The 24358-nt window shown below is 38.9% G+C and overlaps 1 protein-coding gene and 2 non-coding genes across 3 annotated transcripts; all 3 read right to left on the bottom strand.

The window, feature by feature from the left end:
- Positions 1 to 9124: 9124 nt before the first annotated feature.
- Positions 9125 to 10911, bottom strand: LOC112172359 (1-aminocyclopropane-1-carboxylate oxidase homolog 1). The gene is made up of 3 exons (XM_024309662.2): positions 10310 to 10911; positions 9880 to 10201; positions 9125 to 9477 (listed from the first exon to the last, which is right to left on the bottom strand). The coding sequence occupies exons 1-3, from the start codon at positions 10840 to 10842 to the stop codon at positions 9271 to 9273; spliced, it is 1062 nt and encodes a 353-aa protein (XP_024165430.1). The 5' UTR covers positions 10843 to 10911; the 3' UTR covers positions 9125 to 9270.
- Positions 10912 to 23845: 12934 nt separating this feature from the next.
- On the bottom strand, positions 23846 to 23935 carry LOC112174915. The gene has a single exon (XR_002926226.1). It is a non-coding gene; the product is annotated as a small nucleolar RNA Z102/R77 (small nucleolar RNA).
- A 98-nt stretch (positions 23936 to 24033) lies between these two features.
- LOC112174918 lies at positions 24034 to 24121 on the bottom strand. The gene has a single exon (XR_002926229.1). It is a non-coding gene; the product is annotated as a small nucleolar RNA Z102/R77 (small nucleolar RNA).
- Between the last annotated feature and the right edge of the window lie 237 nt (positions 24122 to 24358).

Here is a 24358-nt window from a genome sequence, read left to right on the forward strand (position 1 = left end):
TATTGAGGAGTTATGCATGTTTATTGCGGGTCAATAATATGATTATTGGGGGGCAATAATATGATTATTATTTGGATAAACCTCCGAAAGCTTTCAAAATTCAAAACATCTTTATTTTTCACTAATTATTGATCCCCAATAACAAGTTTATTGGGAGCAATTATATGATTATTGGGGGGTAATAAAATCAGACGCCGGAATCCCGTCACCAGTCCGGCAGTCGGATTCCTGATTTCGGTGACTGGACGCAGGACTCCGGTCACCGGAGACCGCAGCCGGCCACTGGTCACCGGAGCACAGCAAGGTGGATGATGACTTCTCTCTCTAAGTGAGAAAGAAGGAGAGGGCAAAAAAGTCCCAAAAATAATATATAAAAAAAAAGAATTAATTGGGTATTAGGGAAATAATCTCTTAGAGTGTTTTGGGTAAATGAGGTTAAAAAACTGTTAGTGGAGCAAGTGTGCAATTTTTAAGCTGAAATTGGGTAAATGATCATTTTCCCTTTTAATAACTTCAACATAAAACTTCATCCACTTTTTCCAATTCATCTACTTTGGAGTAAAACAACATACCACTTTTAAGTTAAAAAAAAGCTTTGATCAAAATCAGAAACCAATAAAATTTCAGTGAAAGAATACAAGAACTCGCAAACTTAGTTATGTATGTTGATTACTCGTTTGCTGTGGAACATTATGACCCTTTAGAACAGCAAGCACTTTATTATCAAGAGGAATATCAACCAATGGATACTCGGACCTAATGAAACTACCAGTCATTCCTGCCTTCCCATTTCTCAAATAGCGCAACAAGACCAAACAACTGAGCAAAAATTGAGTTGTGCAGATAAACAATAAGATAAAAGCATCAAACTTTATCCAAACAAATGGAGTCTGTGCAGATTATAATCCAAAGATATCAACTTTAACAGAAGAACAAACTGAAACAATACACAAAACTTAATTTGGGAACAAATTTTTGGTGGTGAATTGTGAAGTGAGAACACGTTGAGCTGGAAACAAGAACAATCTTTCATCAAATTCAAAATGAAATTCCCAAAAATTTCAGTAGATGCATAGAAAAATCAAATTGATTTAGGTATGAAGATTGATTATAACTTTATGAGAGAGAGAGAGAGAGCCTTTTGGTTTGAAATCTGGTACAGAGATATCATACCCTTGCCTATTAGGCGCGTGAGATTCAATTGCTACATTTAAACAGAGAAATCAGACGGAGAAACTAAAGTGATATACGGTGATATAGTTGAGTGACCAAAGTGAAGTTTTTAAAAGTCGTTGGATGACCAAAATGTCGAACGAAACATAATTCGATGACTAAAGTGATATTTCTTCCTAGAAAGAATCATGAAAATAGAGAGAAAATGACGCGAGACTATAGCAAATCGGAATTTTCGATAAATCTCGTCTTTTTTTGACGCTGTCAACCATGATCAATATCATGAATGCAAGTAGCTCTGTAGCTAGTGATTGCTCTCAATTTAAGAGATAGATTAGACAGATAATACTCGAGTGGCTGCCGATCATAAAGAAAGCACTAGCAAATATTTTTTGATCATAAAGCAAGCACTAGCAACTAACACACCTTTTACATCCATGTTTTTATCGTGTACTGCATGATTATGTGCATAATTGTGTCATAAACTCCAAAATTAAGTTAATTTTTTAGTTAATTATTATGTAGTTAATTCACATTTATTTGATTGGTAACTAGTGTGTGAACCTAAATTTGGCAAAGCCTACATAGCAGACAGGTGAGTGGGGAACACAAAAAGTTTTGCTTAGAATTGCGAATGAATGGTCGCGGCATAATGAAGGACCATGGTAAATACTCGCGGCAAAGCAAAGGACCGCAGCTGAAGGGTTGAATAGTCGCGACATAGCGAAGGACCGCGGTTGAATGGCCGCAGCATGATGGATGTCAGCAACGCTTTTATAGAGCGTGTTGCTTGCCAAATAAATTTCTTAGAAATAATCTTTTAGTCCCTTAACCACCGGCATCTATGTCAAAGCTCAACAGACTTGGAAGGGGGGGGGGGGGAGAGGGGCTCTGTATGCACCTAAATCTGGTAAGGTTCATGTGGCAGTTGAATGACCATAGTATAATGAAAGATTGTGGCTAAATGGTCACGACATAATGAATGACTGCTGCACATTGAAGATTTACAAAGCTAGCTGTAAACTTTATGGCAGAAGATAACGTGTTCAGAGAACCGTTACCAAATTTGGTAAAATCAAACCCATGAGGCATAATGAATGATCATGGCTAAATAGCCACCATGTATTAAAGATTTATAAAGGTGATTGTCAATTTCATGATGGAGGATAACGTGTTCAAGAGGCCGTTACCAAGCTTGGAACAAACAACTTTAATGTGCATTAAGGAGTTTCATTGCTAGAATCATTAGTTACTGAATATGATTACCCATGAAAGCGTAGATGGTGTCGTAGAGACCAAAAACATAAAGTAGTATTTTATTTGTAATCAATACGGACTCAACAGCTAAGGCTGAGATTGTGTATTTTTCTTTATTCAATAGTTTAATCTTTCACTATAAAAAGGACAATAGACATCATTGTTAAAGGTCCCCGACCAAGCGCTCAATGCAATTACACATTTTTATCTTTGCCGGCTAATCTCAAGGCATGTTCATGCGACAAGTTTCATTGCTTCTGGTTGCATGTCAAATATTGTTGATGACTTTCAGGTTTTAAAGAGCTTTGGGGTTCAATGCAAACCACGCCAAGTTCCAACAGTTGTTGAGGTTATTTGGCATCCTCTACCTTTGGGGTGGATTAAAATAAACTCTGATGGTGCATGGAAGCATGAATCTGGGCTCGGTGGTTATGGGGCGATTTTTTGGGATTATAGAGGGAACTACCTTGGTTCTTTTACTTCTAATCTTGACATTCCTAGTTCGGTGGCGGCAGAGGTTATGCCAGTTATTAAGGCCATTAAACTTGCTTGGGTTAGAGACTGGAAACATATATGGTTAGAAGTAGATTCTGCCATCATTCTCAACTTCATCCAATCTCCTCATTTGGTTCCTTGGAAGCTTCGTATAGAGTGGAATAATTGCTTGCACTACATTTCGCAGATGCAATTCCGATCTTCACATATTTTCCGAGAAGGTAATCATGTTGTTGATGCTTTAGCAAATTATGGTTCATCCTCTGTTGGTTTCACTTGGTGGGACTCAACTCCTTCTTTCATTCATGCTAATTGTGTAGTATAGGTACTTGTATTGTTGGCATTCCCCATACAAAACTACTGAATCCTATGTTAAGAATTGTACTTGAGAAGAATGGAATTGAAGTTCAAGATTGGTGAGCAAGACATGACCCTAACTTACTCATATGACATTTCAGGTAAGGTTCATTCATTGCATTTTGCATAACTGAGTATTGGGATTGATAGCTGTACTTCAATCCTTTAGTAGTCTGTATTGAGTCCTTGCTTGGTACGTTGTCCATTTGGCTAGTCTTTTAAAGGAAATCCATATCAAGTGTTTTTATTGTGGTTAAGTCTCTGATTTGGACGTGTGCTATCTTGAGCATATATATATATATATTTAAGATAAAATCTTTATTGTATCTTGTTATCTTTTTAGGATATTTGATTCCTATTAGGTATCAATTTGCTTTTAATAAACTTAATCACACCCTAATTGTTTGAGGGGGAGTTCTATTTTGACGCATATATAGGCTCTACCTTTAGGTTCTTGGGTTTGATGCTTTGCATGACAAAAAAGTTATTTGTATCAAAAGGCAAAGCCGTGTCTTGATCGTTGGTTCATTTGTTCCATGTTAAAGTGAATCTATGAGTCAAGAATGCACTCATAAATCATTCATATCATTCTACATGTTCGAATGTCTTATGAGTTCAGTTGGGAATCAAGCATGTTCGAGAATTAAAGGTTGAAGTATTCAAGACGAGTGAAGCACATCTAGAAGCTGTAGACAAATTGGTGTGAGGTAGTTTAACTGGGCTAAAGAAGAGTTTAGCTAGAGGTAACCGAGTCCAGAGTTATCCGAGAGGTTGTAAGTATACCTTGTAATTTGTTTATGATCTTTTAGTGTGTGCTTGAGGCCCCGCAGTTGTTTACCTCACGTTGAGGGTTTTACTGCGTAAACAATCTTTGTGTTTTTGTTCTTTGTGCACACGTTAATTTCATTTATTCTGTTCTCATTGGTTAGGGATAGCAAGCCTTTTTCAATCCCTTAGAAACGTTCAGAAAATTGAGTGCATTTAGGAGTGACTTGCCTATTCACCCCCCCCCCCCCTCCCCCTCTCTAGGCCATTCTAGTACTTTCAAATTGTAATCTGACTGCCAAACTTTCGTGTTCGGTAGTTGGTGTTGAGTTAGTTGTTTGGCTTTTGCTTGGGAGGTTTGATTTGGTCCCCCTCCTTTTGTAATTTCATTTTTCAATAAAATCTAGGGTTATGGAGGCTTTCTGCCTCTCTTAATCTCCAGTTTACAGCAAAAAAAAACACACACATTTTTATTTTAATACTTTTTCAACTTTTCAACACAATTATCAGTCTTTACGTGTTTTATCTTATCGTTTTTCTTTACTGATATTTATCTTTCTTTCCTACACTCTACATTACTGATCTTTTATTCCTGCAATTGATCGATCTTTCTGTTTGTTACTTTCCTGCAGTTTACATTCTTACTCTTTAGATTTCTCTCACTTTACGTTGTTGTTCATTATTTTTTTTTTTTTTGAAAGGGGTTTGGAACCCAGCCAGACTGGGAGGCTCATCCCCACGCCCGTCTTATTGAATTAAAAACTATGCATCGAGGGGGACGTAGAGCCTTGACCTCGAGTGCAATTACAAAGATCCTCATAGAGGACATCCTGAATAATAACAGGAGCCTCCTCTAACCATACATCATTAAGAAACTTAGACCTAGCAAGATGAGCTAATCGATTAGCTACACCATTTGCTTCCCGGAAGACATGAGAGATCTTAATTGAGTGTAATGATGTCAAATATGACTTACAATCATCGATAATGCGCCCAACTTCAGATCGGTCCTCCAAATTCTGATTCAATGCAGCCACCATCAGTGAGCAATCACTCTCAAGTATGAATTCGTCCCATTCTTGGTAAATAGCCAAGAGAAGACCTGCCCGGCAGGCCTCTGCCTCCATATGGAAAGCAGAAAGGACATTAGGAAAATACCGCGCCATAGCTGCCATGCACGAACCTTTGTCATCACGTATCACTACACCAATACCACCATCACCAGACTCGGGCCTGTAACTGCCATCTATGTTGATCTTAAGTCTACCTGTAGGAGGGTTTTCCCACTTAGCTCGTGTCCTTCCCGACTTCTTCTGCCGTGTTGGATGGACTTGTTGATACTCACCAAGAAACTTGGACGCCCATTGTGCAGCATTGTACGCATTGAAGACACTACCATTCCATACCAAGTTGTTTCGCTCTGACCATATAACCCACAAGTAGACAAAGAAAAGGTTACGGTGGTGCTCAGTAATTACATCAATTACATTCTTCACCCATTCTTCCAAACTTGCAGCCATAACATCAACAACTTTCAAGTCCAGCTCTCCAAGAGCCCAAAAGCATGCAATATAGCTACAATCTCTAAATAGATGTAGGCCATGCTCACCAGCACCATGACAAAAGACACACTCAAAGTCTGGGAGTGCCACCTTTTTTCATAGCTCATGCTTTGTGGGAAGAATACCTTTTAACAATCTCCAAATAAACATCCGAACTTTGGGAGGAATCCGAGCATGCCAAACAAGCTTCCAATATTTTCCATTTAACCCAACTGGACCAGTAGAACATGATGCACGTTCAGTCGCACCGTCCACAATTCTAGCAATATGGTAACCACTTTTAACATCATACATACCCTTTTTATCATGATGCCAGACCCACCTATCCACTGGCCTCCGCAAACTTAGAGGAATACTTGCTATCAAATTCACCTCCAGAGGCATGAAAAGCTCCTGTAACAAGAACATATGCCACTCATTCTCCTCTTGATCAATAAGCTCATCCACCCTAAGTGTCTCCAAACCCTCCTTAGGCGTTGAGATGGGCCTGAAGGAATGGGGTAAAGGCAACCATGGATCTGTCCACACTGCAATCTGACTACCGTTTCCCACCTGTAGCCTAAGTCCCTTACGTAGCAATTCCCTTCCAAACAAAATACTCTTCCATGCATAAGAAGACCCACTACTTGCCTCAGCTTTCATGAAATCACAATTCGGAAAATACTTCGCCTTGTATAGTCTAGCTAACAAAGAGTTAGGGTTTTGGATGATTCTCCAACCTTGCTTCGCAAGTAGAGCTTGATTGAACTGCACCATGTTTCGGAAACCAAGCCCACCTTCAGCCTTTGGAACACACAACTTCTCCCAAGCAAGCCAATGTATCTTTTTATCATTACTTTTATCTCCCCACCAAAACTGTGCCATCAGACGATGCATCTCCAAGCACAAATGTTTTGGTAGTTCAAAACAGCTCATAACATAGGTTGGGATAGATTGCGCAACCGCTTTGATCATGATCTCCTTGCCAGCAGCACTTAAAGTCTTCGCTCTCCAACCTTGAGTGCGTTTTCTAACCTTTTCAGATAGAAAATTAAAAGCCTCGGATTTGGAATAGCTAATTTCCGTTGTTCATTATTTTACTTGCACTTTCTTTATCTGCATCTACTTTTGTGCTATTTATTTGTTGTCAATATTAAGAAAACCATAAAAATCATTGCCACCAACACTCACATTCACTCACTGAGTTATACAACACAAAGACTTCGGCTAGGTAAAGCCGGTCCGTGCTAAAGGTCTCGCACCCAAGGCAGAGAGAACCCCACGGCCGAGATCGATCCTTCCTCAGCTCACAATCAATTTATTAGAAGTCAAATCAACGCAAGACATACAATCTAGTACAAAACCTCGCATACGTCACCAAGCTAGAAGGACACGTGTAAGCTAAGAAGCCCTCAGCCCAGTGACATGTGGCCGTGATGAATTTTTGAGCGAACAACCAGAAAATAAATAGAATCATGAAAATGGAGAGAAAATGACACGAAAATAGAGAAAATAAAAGTTTCTGGCAAAAAAATAAAATAGTCGGTACCATCAACCGTGAGCAATATCAGCGGGAGAGCGGAATCTGACTATTCTACTTTAGTATTGTCAAATTCTTTCACCCTCTTCTTAGCTTCACAATGATCCCAAGCTTCCATCTCGAAATTAAAAAAATTTCACGACTTGGTGGAGTTGAAGATTAATACAAGTGGGTGGAGCTGCTACTTGTGATTAATTATGGACGAAGTGGTGTTAGCTCAGTGGTTAGAGCACCCACTACCTAAAATCGAGGTCATGGGTTTGAGTCACCATGAGGGTAGGAGTAAAATCATTTGATCCTCTTTGAAAACAAAAAAAATAAAAAATTATTATATACATTTGGATCTGCGATATAGATAAATTTAGACATAGCTGGAGTTCCTAAATTTAGATAAAAATGAAATTTACCCTCTTTTTAGTACGCTCTTCATTTTTATCCTTTTTTTAGTACGCTCTTGAAATAAATAGACAAATCGCTTGAAGCTCTTAAATTTGAGAAGAGAGAATATGAAAAGGCAGAAAAATGTCTTCGTTTAGCATTAGTTTAATATAAAACTACTCCAATTGCGGTCGTTGCCAGAAAATTGAGTAATAAATCCTGAGCATCTTGAAAACCCATAAAAAAAAAGATCAAACGTGCACCACAAGATCCGCCAAAATCGCAATTGCTGGAACGGAAATTCAACACCAAGCATTAAGTAACGCACCCGACCTTGTACTTTATTTTTATTTTTATTTTTATGGGACAATAATACACCCCGTCAATGAGTGTGTTTATATATGTAGGGTTATCGCTAGACACGGAGGAGAGTCGCTGTCGGCACACAAACAGTGGAGTGCAAACTATAAGTGACATGGAGAACAATGGTGAACTGTCCCTCAATTAATTTATAGTATTGTACTAAGTCTAAGTTGGTGTGCTATCATTATGTCAAAACTTGAAAGTTATGGATGTATAATTATAGGGCCATGCCTACGTATAATTTTCAATTCATGTGTGGTAGTGCATTTCCCTTTTTCAGAGTCGGATGTATGATTTGTTGAATATTTCATTTAACTGAATAATAACATTGGAGATATTCTATTTGTGCAGTAAGTTTGGGTACAAGTGATGTAACAATATATATGTTCGTATCTTACGAGTTACGACATTAACATTGAGCTTAAAGAGGGGTTAATTCATAAAAGCACTTACGTTAATTGGTACACAAACTTGAATCTTTCAAAGAAATCTCATAAGAATTAGTTAATTACGAAGTGTTTGCACCTACTGAGACTCTCCTCTATGTCTAACTAATACCCTACATGTAAAATTTTAATGCATGATAAACACATTTTGACTGGGTGTATTATTGTCCCATAAAAAAATAAAAATAAAAGTACAAGGCTGGCTGGCTGAGTGTGTTACTCAACGCTTCGTGTTGGATTTTACGTTCTAGCAATTGTGATTTTGGTGGATCTTCAGGCATGTCTGATATATATATATATATATATATATATATATATATATATATATTTTATGGGTTTCCAAGATGCTCAAGATTTATTACTCATTTTTCTAGCAATGACCACAATTGATGTAGTTTTGTATTAAATTGATCCTAAATGAAGACATTTTTATACCTTTTCATATTCCCTCTTTTCAAATTTAGAAGCTCCAAGCGATTAGTCTATTTATTTCAATAGCGCAGCGAGGGTAAATTTCATTTTTCTCTAAATTTAGGAACTCCAGCTACTTTTAGTCAATGAACGGCAGATCTACATGTAATAATTAATCACAAGTAGCAGCTCCAATTATTACCCATTTTATGTGTGATTGATGAAAACTCTTCAATTGGTAACAATTTAGGGAAAAAAAATTATATTTATGTTCTTTTAGATGATTTCATTATGAGCTTTTAGACTAAGGGTATTTTGGATAATTCAAAATAGAAGATCTCAAGTTCTCAACTATTATTATCCAGTTAAATGAAATATTAAACACATCACACACTCGATTCTTGAAAATTAAACATAAATATGGCTGCATAATCATACGTCCATAACTTTCAAGTTTCGACATAATTGTCGCACACCAACTTGGACTCAGAACAGTACTCTAAATTGATGGAATGTAGAGTTCACCATTGTCATTTTATTTAACTTATAGTTTATACTTTTTCATGTATTCTCCAAATTTGACTTCGCTGTAAATTGACGGATTATTTTCTGATATAAGTTCTTTTATCGGTCCATATGATTTTTGGAGGTCATCCGTACCCAAGAAACATGCAATTGAGACGCGAGGCTCGGCGGTTGGTTTCATCAAAACTCTATGCTCCACACTCTTGAACTTGCCATTTGTAATAATCTGCGTATATCAAAGCAAAATAAATAAACATAACGCTACATGTACCACCTGCATCAAAAGAAGAATATACGACCTTAATGGTGGGACCAAACTTATAGTTTCATTGAATAAATTAATTGGTAAGTAAAGGCTATAGTACTGTCCCCTGAAAAATGAAGAAAAATGATTATACAAATCAAAAGTATTGCTAGCTATAGTATCCATCATCACTTAATGAGCATGTAACAACTTGTTGCATTGCATCAAAAAAATAAAAATAAAAAAATAAAATAAAAGCCACACCTGTTGCAAGTTAATCATAAATTCATGGACATGATGAATCGAAAGCACGTCTAGCTATGATCCTAATTATGAGAAGCAATATATGATTAAAATTTTATTAAGCAAACACTGCTACACCACCTGCATCATGTCACCAATATTTGCTAGCAAAGCTCCCTTCACTGGGGGAACATCAATCCAAACATTTTGATGAAGAACTTGTAGGCCGCCAACACTGTCTTGAAGGAGCAAGGTGAGAAAGCCGAGGTCCGAATGCTTGGTTCCGCCCATAGTCAAATGCGGTTCAGGGCAAATCGGGAAATAGTGGCACGCCAATGACCTCGATTTGAAGCACCCTGCGCTTGCAAGATAATCACTGCTAAGACCTAAAGCTTCTGAAAATAACTCGGATAACTTCTCTTGCGCTCCATCGATGTGTTTCATATACTCACTTACTTCTCGCCTGCAAAATAGCGCCCGCATGTCAATGCCTTGTTTACTAGAAACAAATAAACGTAATGCTCGATTAAAGGAGTAAAAAAGTTTAGTGAGTATAGTAGCGCAACATCACCTGCACTCTTGCGGTATTGCTTCAAAGCTTTCCGGGTCTTCTAAGACCTTGCATGACAAGGTATCCCTCCAGTCAGCTGGCGTCGACACCTTCAAGTCTCCATTGCTGAAGAAGTTAACCTTCTGCGTAAAATCGCGCGAGTACCACTTCACCTTCTCCTCCTGGGGCAGCTCATGAAACCCTCGGATACTTTTCTGGATCCCCTCCATAACACCAAGCGGAATTCCATGGTTCACCAACTGAAAGAAGCCCCATGACTCAGCTGCTTTGTTTATGTCATTGACGATTTCTTTTCGCCTCTCGCTGTTATCAAAACCACTAAGATCAATCACCGGAAATTGAAGGTTGCGAATTTTGTGATATTGCTCATCATCTTCAGGGAATGATGAGTTTAGTAGATTCTCTGGAGGGTGTATGAACATGATTGGGAGCTTGGTCACCCCAGCGTCTGCAAGTCCTTTGACGCCAGCTTTGCTTTCATCGAATGCTTTGAGCTCCTTCTCATGCTGATGACAATCCACAACTGCTGCCATGCTTTGGTGTTTAGATTGTTAACCAAGAACAAGTTTGCAAGTTGAATATGAGCCTAGCTGCCTCATATATAGGCACTAACAGAGAGAAGTAGACGTAGCTTATTAAAGATACCTCGATGCATAGTATAATTTCCAGCTAAGATATTATTATTATTATTAAACTATAGGTGTCTTTATTGACATATGCGAACAAAGACGAAGATATAGATGACTCGGTCACTCGGACTTTATTACAAAGTTTGTAAGGGCGAAATACAACCCCATGTTTCCACACCAACTCCCACCGGTCCTATCTACATTAAATTTTCTTTTTTAAAGATCGACAACATTTCTGGTATAGGTAGTAAGTGGGTTCCATTGGAGTGAGTGGGTTGGTTCCAAATATATCGATAATGTATATGGGATGGGTGCCCTAATCCTCTTTTGATGAGAATCATATGGAGTGGAACTTGTACAATGATAGAAAGAACTCGTACTAATAGTTTATATATTTGTGATCAGATTGAAATTGAAGGTGATGCTAAGAATATGATCATGGATTTGAACCGAATAGAAAAATTTTCAGCAATGGGAGTGTAATTGTTGACGAGGTGCATTGGTGGAGTAGTCGCTTTGAGTTTATGGCATGAAAATTTGTCATCCATGTCATTGACACCCTGGCTAAAAGTTTCCCTGCAGGCTGAACGTTTATTTTGGTGTTGATGATGATATTCAGTTGAGTTGTAATAGGGTGCGTGTTCTTTTTCTTTTGCATTGATCGGACAAGGTTATTAATGAGACATCAACAAATTATTTTGATATATTCTTTTAGTGATTCAATAAAGTGATTTATATTAAAGAGCAAAGCAGGAACAGTATAAGATTTTGATTGATGATCATTATTAGAAGAAAAAAAATCGACCAAAACAATATATATTTGGGTTCCTGATCAGAGATTGCAATGGAAAGACACTGGTTGTAGCTACTAAGGGATCAGGAAGAACTTTCAGTTTCTATTGCAGAAGCCACTGCTCTTCAAGATAGCCTCCGAAATGCCTACTAAAATGGTTTTTGAAGATTACATGGGGAAGGAGACATGACATTGATTGTGTCAAAAAGACAATCCAACCACCATGGAGAGTGCTCAACACCTTTAGAGATATTCAACAGCTAGCTAGCTTATTTGATTCAATTTCCTTTAATCATGTCTACAGAGAGGAAAATTTAACAGCAGATGCACTCGCAAATTTAGGCAATAAATTTGGAACATGTCATATTTGGACTAACTTCATTTCTAGTGAAGCTTCTAGAGTGGTTTTATTTAATGTGGTAAACATTGATTATCCAAATGACTTCTACATATAGTCTCTTTCGTATGGAAAAAAAAAAAATCAATACCTATTTACTTATCAAGCTACGACCCAAAAAAAAAAATAGAAGAACCAAATCGTGCTAAAACGGATAAAATTCGGAATATTTAAAACAGCGTACTGAACCTCGTCCCAAGTGCCAACCAACTGATACTTGTTTATGAAAAAGAAATCAAGGCATGAGATTTGCTTTTGGCTTTAGCTCTTGCTGAACTATAACGCAATGTTAATTGATGATTGTCTTTGGTAAAAGGGTCCTACAAAGCACTTTCAATTCAAGGCGGCTGAACTCTGAACAAAAGCTGAGTGGATGGTACGTTGATTTTCTGATAGGTGCACTCAATTGGCTTGATCATCAAGGTTTATATTGCAGTGCAAATCCTTCTGGTTTTGGCTGCTGCTGATCGATCACGAAGCAAATGGTCTGAATGGGACTAAACGTGAGGCCTATTCTATGCTTGGATAACGGAGATCAACATCGAATTTTGGGTTTGGTGGGAGTTATATTTCTTAACCTACCGGTTTGGCAATAGGTAAAGTAGTGGTAAACGGAACTAACAACAGCAACTTGAAAAACAGGTGTTATGCACTCAATGACTTGAGAGTGTGCTCATGTAACCGATTTTTCAAACATAAACACGCAATGTGCTAGATTAAGTAGTAGATCGGTAGTTCCATTGATTTGAGGAACTATAAATTTGGGCATGCTCACTTGTAATCTACAGGAAAGTCATCTTTGTACGTAAGCTCTATGCTCATCCTTTGAAAATGTTCGTGTAAAGAACACAAAGAAAGCCCGAGTTTCTGAAACCCGTCAAAAATGAACTTTGACAATGTGTCACAAAATTGATCAGTTGAGTTAGAATGTTTGATAGTCTGGTGCTTTGACAAATATTCAACTTATTTTCTAAAATTTGATGCATGATGGCCTTGTCAGAGTCTTAAGGAAGGCATTGACAACAACTTCTGGCAGTAAAATTGAAGCATCTAAGATCTAACCGTTTCACTAGTGAGTGAAAATTAGTAATCCATCCTAGGGGTGAAGTTAAATGAACCACACCACGTAAAGTACAACCAAATAGTAACAGGCAGCTGGTTAGCCTGGTTATTAGATCGGAACCATGTGATTCTTAAAAGCTAAACCACTGAAACCAAGTCCAAAACATTTAAGCTTGTTACAGATCATTACGCGTCCAGTATTCCAATACCAAATCCTCTAGGAATGCTTGCTTTCACTCCCATCTACCATTACGACCTCTTTGTGTTCGTTACAATTCACTATATGCAGCATTAAAGGTCAAGTTCTCCTATTACATACAACAATTAGGCTTAGTTTGAGATTGTTGTGCTGTGAGAAGAAGCACTTCCGAACTTGCTGTGAGAGGAAACACTTCCAAACTTACTGTGAGATCGAAAAAGCAGCTGAGGTGTTTGGTAAACTGTTTTTAAAAGTGTTGTGAGAACGAAAAGCAATTTGTAGGTATTTGGTAAGTTGTAAGGCAAAGTACTTTGACTGGGTATAATTATCAAAATAGGAATACACGCTAAGATATTCAACTAAAATACATAATTTTATTTTTTGATTATATAACCATACCAAATAATAATAAAAATTTCATGTATTATTCTTCTACCTTTAGTTGGACTGAATTAAAGCCCTTCAGTATGCATATTATGTTTTACTATTACACAAAATAAAACTAGAATATTTGGATTCATTTCCCGACCATTGTTTAACGGGAACCATTACACAAAATAAATTAAAGTCTCTTGAAAGATTAGCCAATCAGAATCAGACTTCACAGTTGATATGTGCTGGAGGCGGGGGTTTCAGGAACTCCTCAGATAAAGCTCAGGCATCCCGGTAGGTTGGTTTTGTTGCCAGCTTAAATGTAATAAATAAGAAATAGGAGCTTGACGTTGATTTTAATTTTCAAAACCTTCGTCAAAAGACAAATGGAAGGACTGAATTATCGCCGAGTTTTAAACCAACAGTGATTCAATCTTTGCAACAACGACAAACCAGCACATTCATCATTCTCATTTGCTCATTGAACGAATTTACTCCAGACATAAAAATGAAACAAGCTAATTAAGAAAGGCAATTCAATTTATTTAGTCTTAATGTTACACACTGAAGCGTTTAGGAGCACATTCAGCTAGGAATTAGACCATCCCATAAATTGAAAGACTTCAACGCAGATAATATTTTATCACATCCAAATTTTGGGTCTCGAAAACCCCTCATTTCATTCCACTCTTCTTGAGGCCAGCACCTCCAAAAGACCCTTCTGTGATGCCTTGGCTCTAAGCTCCTTCAGTGCGTGCTCATCATTAGAATAACTGTTGTAAATGATAATGACTATTCATGCAATAAGTATTGCTTAATGTATGCGATTGATAGACTCGTAATGTATGCGATTGACAGACTCGTAATGTATGCGATTGATATACTTGTAATGTGCGATTGATTAGTATAGCTATTATGTATTGTCTTTTGTATACATGATGTAACCCTATATAAACCTCATGGTGAGATGAATACAATACAATTATCCAATTCTCTACAACACGTTATCAGCACGATACTCTAACCCAAACCCTAGCCAAAAAAAAAAACCCTAACACCCGAAATTTCTTTCACCAAAAACTGCCGCAAGCTCTTAGCCCTTGCTAGCCATACCGTGCTCTGCTCCTGCAGCCCTTGAGCACCCGTGTGCCTCCTACTGCCCCTGCAGCATCGTCGCACGCCTGCTGCCCCTGCAGCACAGCAGCACGCTCGTTCTTGTGCAGATCAGTCTGTTTGCACGCCCTAAAAGGGATGGCAATGGGGCGGGTTGGGGATGGGGATCACAATACCATCCCCATCCCCGAGGTCATTCTCAACCCCCATCCCCGCCCCAATCCCCAATAAAAATATATTGGGGATTCCCCGTCCCCATCCCCATTGGGGACTAAGCCTCCAAACCCGCCCCAAATCTCCAATAAGAATTTAATAAATAAAATAATTTTTTCTCATATTGCCTTTTTTAAAATCAAAATCTACAACAAATAAATTTAAAACATGATTAAATTCAGAAATCATAATTTAGTGAGTGCAAAAGTCAAAACACCATTAAAGTAAAGTTGTAGCCACTAAAGTAAAGTAGTAAATGTATATATTTGTGATTTATATTATAAAAAATAAATTAAAATATATATAAGTTAAATATATGTATATATTATTGGGGCGGGTTTGGGGATGGGGATCACAATACCATCCCCGCCCCATCCCCAATCTTAGATAGCGGGGATTGGGGATCCCCATCCCCATTCCCTATTTGTCCCCGAATTCTCCCCCCATTAGGGGCGGGTATCCAATGGAGCTCCTCCCCGCTGGGGATTTTTGCCATCCCTGAGTGCTGCCCCTGCAGCACAGCAGCACGCTCGTTCTTGTGCAAATCAGTCTGTTTGCACGCCCTAAAACGTCTTGATCGGGACCTCATATCAAAATCCTTCCTTCATAAAAGTTGTTCGTCTCTGACCTCCAAATTTCAGCCCTATTGGAGTGGTTTTGAGATCTGTACACCATTCAAAGTGGGAGCTGTTCAGAAGCGAATCTGCTCCAAATTTCAACAAGTTTTAAAGATTAAAGTTCCTGCTTTCTTATCTTTTAAATTCCTTTATTTTCTGCAGGATTTTCAATATACGAACATGGGTTCGATTATTTAATAAAGCGGAATTGTGGGGATTCACGCTTAACGAACTAAGAGTGTTCATATGAACTAAAAGTGTTCATAATGCTCGGACTAAGAGCGTCCGTAAGCATCAAATTGTGACCATATTAAAATATTATTGTTTGGTCTAATCCAAAAGAGATTCTTGGAAATTATTTTCTTGGTAGCATAGCTCGGAAATCTTGTTATTTTAGTTTTCGTGGAAATTTAGCTCTGAAACTAATATATCTTCTCTTCTTATTTTCAGGATGTCAAATGAACCTAGACTTGACTTTCCCATGCTTGACTCAACAGGCTCGGATTACCACAGTTGGGTAACCGATGTTGAGAATCACCTCACTTCAAAGGGAATATTACACATAATCCAGGCACCTAACCCGGATCGTGTGTTTATGCGAACACCTACAAAGCATGCTCAAGCAGTTATCTTGATGCTACGCCATATGGACAAGGCACTCAGATTGGAGTATATGTCGATCAAGGATGCAAGAGAGCTATGGGTAGCGTTAGAAGAGCGCTTTGGCAATGTCCAAGATTCCCTCCTCCCTGACTTGAAGGTTCAATGGAACAATCTGTGCTTTGCTGATTTCAAGTTTGTTGCTGAATATAATTCAAAAGCTCTTCGCCTACAGTCCATGTTGAGGTTTTGTGGACAACTTGTCACAGAGCAAGAGCTAATTGAGAAAACTCTCTCCACCTTCCCCGTTTCAGCCATTGTGGTATCAAAGCAATACCGCACTGAAGTCAATGCTGGACGGATCACGAGATTTCATCAGCTTATCAATCTCATATCTGTAGCTGAGAAACATGATAATATACTCGTGAGGAATTATAATTCAAGGCACATTGGAATTAAAAGCATTCATGAGGCGAATTATAATGCACCTAAAAGAGGGCGCAAGGAGCGGAACCCTAAGAATAAGGGATATGAGGGACGTTTGGGTCCATATAACAGCCCTAAAAAGGAAGGAAACCGCAAGTTTGGTGCGGATACATGTGGTGGCAATGCCACACGTGGGAGAGGTGGTCGTGGTATCCCTGGTCGTGGTGGTGGCGCCATGGCTCGTGGTGGAGGCGCCATGGGTCGTGGTGGTGGCACCAACCCTCCTAGGGAACGCCCACAACGTGCACCTCAGTTAAAGGGAGGCAACCACAATGACATGTGTCATTGATGTGGATCAAGTGAGCATTGGTTCAAGCAATGCAAGGCAAGTGAGCAACTAGCTTCAAGATACAGGGCATACAGGGACCTGAGGGAGCAAGAAGTGTACCTTACAGAAGAAGAAGAAAATGGTGGAGACATCCATCTCACCATAGAGGACTTCAAAGCTGACGATGAAGTGCACAAGGATGCCACAGACTTTGATTAGATTAGTCCTTTTATTTTCCAAGAATTTTTGTAATGGCAATATGCCTTAGTCAATAAATGACAATTGTATTAAACACTTTCTTATGTGGTGCACCCAATGAAATATGATGTCTAGGAAAGTCATTGAGATTAATGGTACTTAAGAGAGCCTCCCTCCACCAACATCTCTCTCTACTTTCCTGGTCATATTTGATTGGAGTTACCAAATGGATAGAGTGACTACAATGTGTCTTAGTTTGATTTTATTTTGGATTAGACTTTTTAGGACCTTTGATGTAATCATTGGCTATCTTTATTAATAAAGTATCGTATTATTATTTGATGTCATGGACATGTTTTAAATCCGAACTTTATTATTTTTCAGTATGTTTCCTGGAGAGTTGGAATGTCTTGTTGATAGTGGCACCACACATACTATATTGCGACATAGGCAACTATTTCTATGGATGACGCCTAGTCGATCTTCTGTGACTACGATGGCTGGACCATCACAATTGATTCATGGTCAAGGACCAGCTCAATTTATATTGCCAAATGGCACAAGTATTAATGTCACCGAAGCTCTATATGCTCCTAGGGCTGGAAGGACCATATTGAGTTTTAAAGATATAAGAGCCAATGGTTTTCATGTGGAAACACATTGTGAGAATGGACAAGAGTTCCTTTGCATCACCTCTAATGACTACGGACATAAACGAGTATTAGAGAAACTTATGTGTCGATCTAGTGGGTTGTATGCAACCACTATTCGAATTATTGAATCCAACCATGTCATGAGAGATGACTTATGGGATTCTGACACATATAGGCTTTGACATGACCGTTTGGGACACCCAGGTCGTGATATGATGATCTGTATATTAAAGACTTCACATGGACATCCATTTTTCAAAACGAAAAGAAGTCAGAGCCAAAATTCTATCCAAGGTCGGGCTGGCGCCACCTACCCCCTGCGGTCCAAAAGTGGTATTGACGCCACCAATACCTCCTTGGTTCCTTTTTCTACTTCTAAAGTCAATTATGACTTCGTGGCTCAACCGGATACTTCCCTGGTTGCTTCTAAAGCCCATCTTTCGTTTTGCAAAGACTGCTCTTTAGCAAAATTAGGATCAAAACCATCCTATGCAAAGGATACTAAAGAAAATATTACATTCTTACAAAGAATCCAAGGTGATATTTATGGACCTATTCAACCAACTTGCGAGCCATTTAGATATTTTGTGGTGTTGGTTGATGCATCGACACGATGGTTACATGTCATGCTATTGTCCACAAGAAATGCTGCATTTGCTAAACTCCTAGCACAAATCATTAAATTAAGGGCTCACCACCCTGATTATCTCATTAAGTCAATTCGTCTTGACAATGCTGGAGAGTTTACATCAAAAACGTTTGATGACTATTGCATGTCCATTGGGATTGAGGTTGAACACCCTGTTCCTCATGTTCACGCCCAAAATGGTCTCGCAGAAGCTGCCATTAAAAGACTTCAAATGGTCGCTAGAGCATTGGTTATGCTCACCAATCTCCCTGTTTCTGCTTGGGGCTATGCAATATTGCATGTAGCTGTGCTCATTCGTCTGAGGCCTACTACCACTCAACCCTTTTCTGCGTCCCAGATGGTTACTGGATATGAGCATGATGTCTCACACTTACGCATATTTGGGTGTACAGTTTATGTGCCAATTGCACTGCCACAGCGCACCAAAATGGGTCCTCAAAGACGATTAGGCATTTATGTTGGATATGACTCTCCAACTATTATCCGATACTTAGAACCCTTGACAGGCGATCTATTTACCGCTAGATTTGCGGATTGTCACTTTGATGAGATAGTCTTCTCGTCGTTAGGGGGAGATAGCAGGAACAATAATGTTCAACAGGAACGACAGGAATTGTCGTAGTCTGTCCCCATTTTGTCTCATCTTGATCCCCGAACCACACAGTCTGAAATTGAAGTGCGGAGAATTCTCAATCTTTAGAACGTAGCAGACTCTATGCCTGATGCGTTTTCTGATATCGTTAAAGTGACAAGATCACATATACCTGCTGCAAACGTACCTGCAAGGATTGATGTCCCTAAAAATCATGGACATGGTTCCACCCCTAGGGGTATTAGGCATGGCGCCTCCACCACTAATAGTGATGGCAATGTGGCTCAGGCCTGGCTCCCAGCAACAAAACGTGGGAGGCCCAAAGGTTCGATAGATTCTCGCCCGAGAAAGAAAGCGAGTTTGGCACAGAAAGATCCATTAATCATCGACATAAATAACCCGTCTCATGAAGATATTCCGGATTATGGTTATGTCCAAGAGACATCATTGGGGGACGCTCCAATGTTAAAATCAATTCCAGGGAAAGGGAGATCTCCATGAATTACACTAGTGTACATGAGACGTTGAATTGAGATTCTATTAGCCTTGATGATGTGTTTGCATATTCTATTGCTCAAGAAATTATAGAACACGATGATATCGAACCTCGTTCCATTGAGGAATGTCAACGAAGAGCAGACTGGCCTAAATGGAAAGATGCGATCCAGGTTGAATTGGATTCACTAACAAAGAGACAGGTATTTGGGCCTATAACGCTGACACCCCCAAGTATAAAGCATGTTGGCCATAAATGGGTCTTTGTTAGAAAGCGTAATGAGAAAAATGAGGTTGTTAGATACAAAGCCCGCCTTGTGGCTCAAGGTTTCTCACAACGCCCTGAAATCGACTACGAGGAGACATATTCTTCCGTAATGGACGTTATAACGTTTCGCTATCTTGTCAGTTTGGTAGTTTCTGAAAAACTTGACATGCAACTTATGGATGTGGTTACAGCATATCTCTATGGGGATCTAGATTCAGAGATATATATATATATATATATGAAGGTTCCAGATGGACTTCAATTACCCAAGTCAAGTGGCTCTAAACCAAGGAACACGTTTTCAATAAGATTGAGACGCTCACTATATGGATTCAAATAATCCGGATGGATGTGGTATAACCGTCTATGTGACTACTTGATTGGGAAGGGATATGTCAACAATGAAATAAGCCCATGCGTGTTTATAAAGAGGACAAGTTCCGGATTTGCAATTGTAGCAGATTATGTCGATGACATGAACCTAATTGGAACTCTAGATGAGTTAAAGGAAACTGCTAAGTACTTGAAATCCGAATTTGAGATGAAAGATCTTGGGAAAACACGGTTTTGCCTCGGACTAGAACTCGAGCACCGTAGTGATGGGATTATGATCCATCAGTCAGCATATACTCAAAAATTATTAAGGCGCTTTAATGAAGATAAAGCAAAGCCTGTGAGTACTCCCATGATCGGTCGTAGTCTTGAGCCTGAAAAAGATCCGTTTCGTCCAAGGGATGAGGACGAAGACTTATTAGAGGCTGAAGTGCCCTATCTAAGTGCAATAGGCGCATTATTGTACTTAGCTCAGTGCACAAGACCGGACATCTCATTCGCAGTGAACTTGTTAGCTCGACACAGTTATGCGCCAACACGCCGCCATTGGATTGGCATAAAGACAATTTTTCGATACTTGAGAGGTACGATTAATATGGGCTTGTTCTATCCCTACAGAGAGAAAAGAAATAACGGAAATGTGGGATCGGACTCCACAAGGCAAAACGCCACCTTCCGTGCCCCTCCTCCCTTCCATCAAAATGACAACGATGTCTTAATGGGTTTTGCTGATACAGAGTATCTCTCTGACCCTCAGAAAGGTCACTCCCAAACGGGTTATGTCTTTACCATGGGAAGCACTGCAATATCTTGGAGGTCTACAAAGCAGACCGTTGTTGCTACTTCCTCAAATCATGCAGAGATTATCGCTCTACATGAAGCCGTGCGAGAATACATATGGCTAATGTTTGTAGTTAGACACATTCGAGGAACTTGTGGTTTGAAGTCTACCACAGATAAACCTATATGCATTTATGAAGATAATGCAGCTTGTATTGAGCAAATGAAGTTAGGTTTCATCAAGGGCGACAACACCAAGCATATATCGCCTTAAGGGCACGTTTACTTACTTGGAAGGAAAGGGAATGATTACGGGGTAAAAAATTCATGCGTTCACTAACACATAAAGGAATCGGAATGATTCCGGGTAAAAGAATTCCTGCGTTTACTAACATATGAAGGAATCGGAATGGATGTAGGTCCCATCTCCTTATCAGGAATCGATTCCTGAATACTCAGGAATTCGATTACGAAGGGGGGAGATGGGTTTAGGAATCATTCCTCCGGAATCAATACCGATTCCTTTCTTCTCCCATTCCACTTGTCTCCGATTCATGATTATTTTCCATTCCAAGTAAGTAAATGTGTCATAAGTTCTTTTACAATCAGCAACAACAAACACTTCTAAATATTGAAGTGAATCAAATCCGTTCAGAGGATAATGTAGCGAACTTGTTTACCAAGTCGTTACCTAAATCCACCTTCGAGAAACATGTGAAGAGCATTGGATTAAGAAAGTTATCCGAACTCCCATAATTGTAGAAATCAGGGGGAGACCTTGACATCAGGGGGAGGTATGATGTCTACATGTTTGATCTCAAAGAGTGAAGGACATGTTGTGCTCTTTTTGCCCTTCGACCAGGGTTATTTTTGTCCCACAAGGTTTTTGTTACCTGGCAAGGATTTTAGTGAGGCAACGATTAAAACGTTATCACCGAGTTTGAACGGCACAAGGGGGAATGTGGAAGGATGTCGACTACTCCACATTCACGCGCGTTGTGCTCTTTTTCTCCTTCGATCAAGGTTGTTTTTTCCCACAGGGTTTTTATTACTTGGCAAGGTTTTTGACGAGGCAACTTAGAAGCGCATAGCAGAAGCAACACTATTGACATGGAATATCCAAGGGGGAGTGTTGTAAATGATAATGACTATTTATGCAATAGGTATTGCTTAATGTATGCGATTGACAGACTCGTAATGTATGCGATTGACATACTTGTAATGTGCGATTGATTAGTATAGCTATTATATATTGCCTTTTGTATACATGATGTAACCCTATATAAACCTCATGTTGAGATGAATACAATACAATTATCCAATTCTCTACGACAGTAATGCCAATTTAGACATTAGATTCCTCTAAACTAAATAACTACATGGCAAACAACATAACAGATCTAGATTACGAAACAAGTTCCTCTCCGGTGAGCAATCAACAAAATTACACTAATCCATTTTCCACCCAAACCTGTGTACAAACCAATTCCACTGGTCACAACAAATTGAAGGCTAGAACATCTCCCAAAAATACAATCCATCATTGACCCAGACAATAAAACCCCCTAAATTCAAAGCAATTATAACATGTTCCTCTCTAATCACTAAGGTCTCAAATACATAATGGGCCACCAAAGCTACGAACTTTAAGTTCAACATTCATTCAAAAGAAACAATACCTCGTCATACTCCTTCTTCTCAGCCTTGGGTTGCTTCAAAGGCTTTGCCTTTCCACCTAAAACAAAAGGAACAAAATTAACTTTGATTCCAAAATCCTATCAAATCTGACAAATTTTTAGGGTTTATGAGAATTGAATCTAAAAAGGTTGGGGCTTTTGAATCAGAAAGGACGTACCTTGCTTGGACGACATGGCTGCGATCTAGGGCGGAAGGTTTGGTCGGAAATCGAGAGCTAGAAGAAGAAAGAAGACCCAACCCTATTTGCAGCAGTAGCCAATAATAATATTGGTGGAAGACAAGTCACCGCCATATGTTGAGATGTACAAGAGCTGAAGAAGAAGGCGATCTGAGAGAAGACGAAGAAGAGGAAGGAGGAGATGTGGTGTCTGCCTCGCGATGGAGAAGTAAACCCCATCTGTTTCAATGTCATTTTCAGAAAAGGAGGAGGACAAAACCGGTAGTTCCACATATTTCATTAAAGTCATTTACTGTTGCTCCGTGTTTTCCCAAAGCAGCTTTCAAAATCTACAAATTGTAGCTTCTCAAAATCTGCTTCATGGAGAAGCTATTTGGATCAAAAGCAGCTTTAAGAAATTTTATCAAACATCATACTCTTGGCCCAAAAGCAGAAGCAGCCCCAAAAGCACCTCAAGAATCAATCCCAAACTAAGCCTTAAGTTTGTTACCGCTTGTACCCTCTTTCAACCAACTGGAAAAGCTTACAATCCAGTCTAGAATTAGCAGTTGTTAACAGTTAACAGTCTACCACAAACAATTCTTTTGGGAATGCTGGCCATTACCAGTTTTTTACAATTCATCCTTTTCCACAAAGGCAATACGTATTCATTTCTCTGCAATTTGTTTTGTTTTTGAAGAACAAAAGTTATCAATAGAAGCACTCATCCAATAATTCCAGATTCACTTGAAACCCAACTGCTAATGCACTAAGACCCCTACTTTAATCTTTCCGACCAGTAGGATCATCAATGAATTAGTGGGGAGAGGTTTAAAGTACTGATGTTGAAGCTGTTTTAAAAAAGAAACAATCTTGAATTACAGATATTGTTATCAACCAAACGAAACCAGTACATAGAAATTGGGATTTAAAATCCAAAGAAAAGTGTGGGATAAATGATTGAGAATGATCAGATAGAGCTAATACATTGATGCCACCATGGTGGCAAATCAAACCAATAGGAAACCAAAAAGTTCAAATCATCATCTCATTCTCAATCCTCCAACACAAAACCTAGAAAAATCACAAGCACTCAAAAACAACTTACAGACTTTATCAATCACAAATAGAAAAAAGAATTGTGGGGAGAAAAGATGAGTCAGATAAAGCTGATACATGGTGTCGCCGTTATTTCGGCAATCAAACCAATAGGGAAACGTTCAAATCATCATCCTCATCTCATTCTCCCTTTTCTCATGATAAACAAATGTATCCAAATTCTACGCTCAGAGACATTACAACACTGAGTGTGGCCATTACAAAAATAAGCATTAAAGAGTCATGACGGTTGATCGCCAGTTATGCACAGCAAAGGAATTTTATTCTTAGAATTCAATTTGTAATCAATCCAATCTCAATAATTAAAACTGAGATTGTATTTTTTTTTATCATCTTTATTTTGTACTATAAAAAGGGC

This window comes from Rosa chinensis, chromosome 6 (assembly GCF_002994745.2).
Source record: "Rosa chinensis cultivar Old Blush chromosome 6, RchiOBHm-V2, whole genome shotgun sequence".
NCBI classification, from domain to species: Eukaryota; Viridiplantae; Streptophyta; class Magnoliopsida; order Rosales; family Rosaceae; genus Rosa; species Rosa chinensis.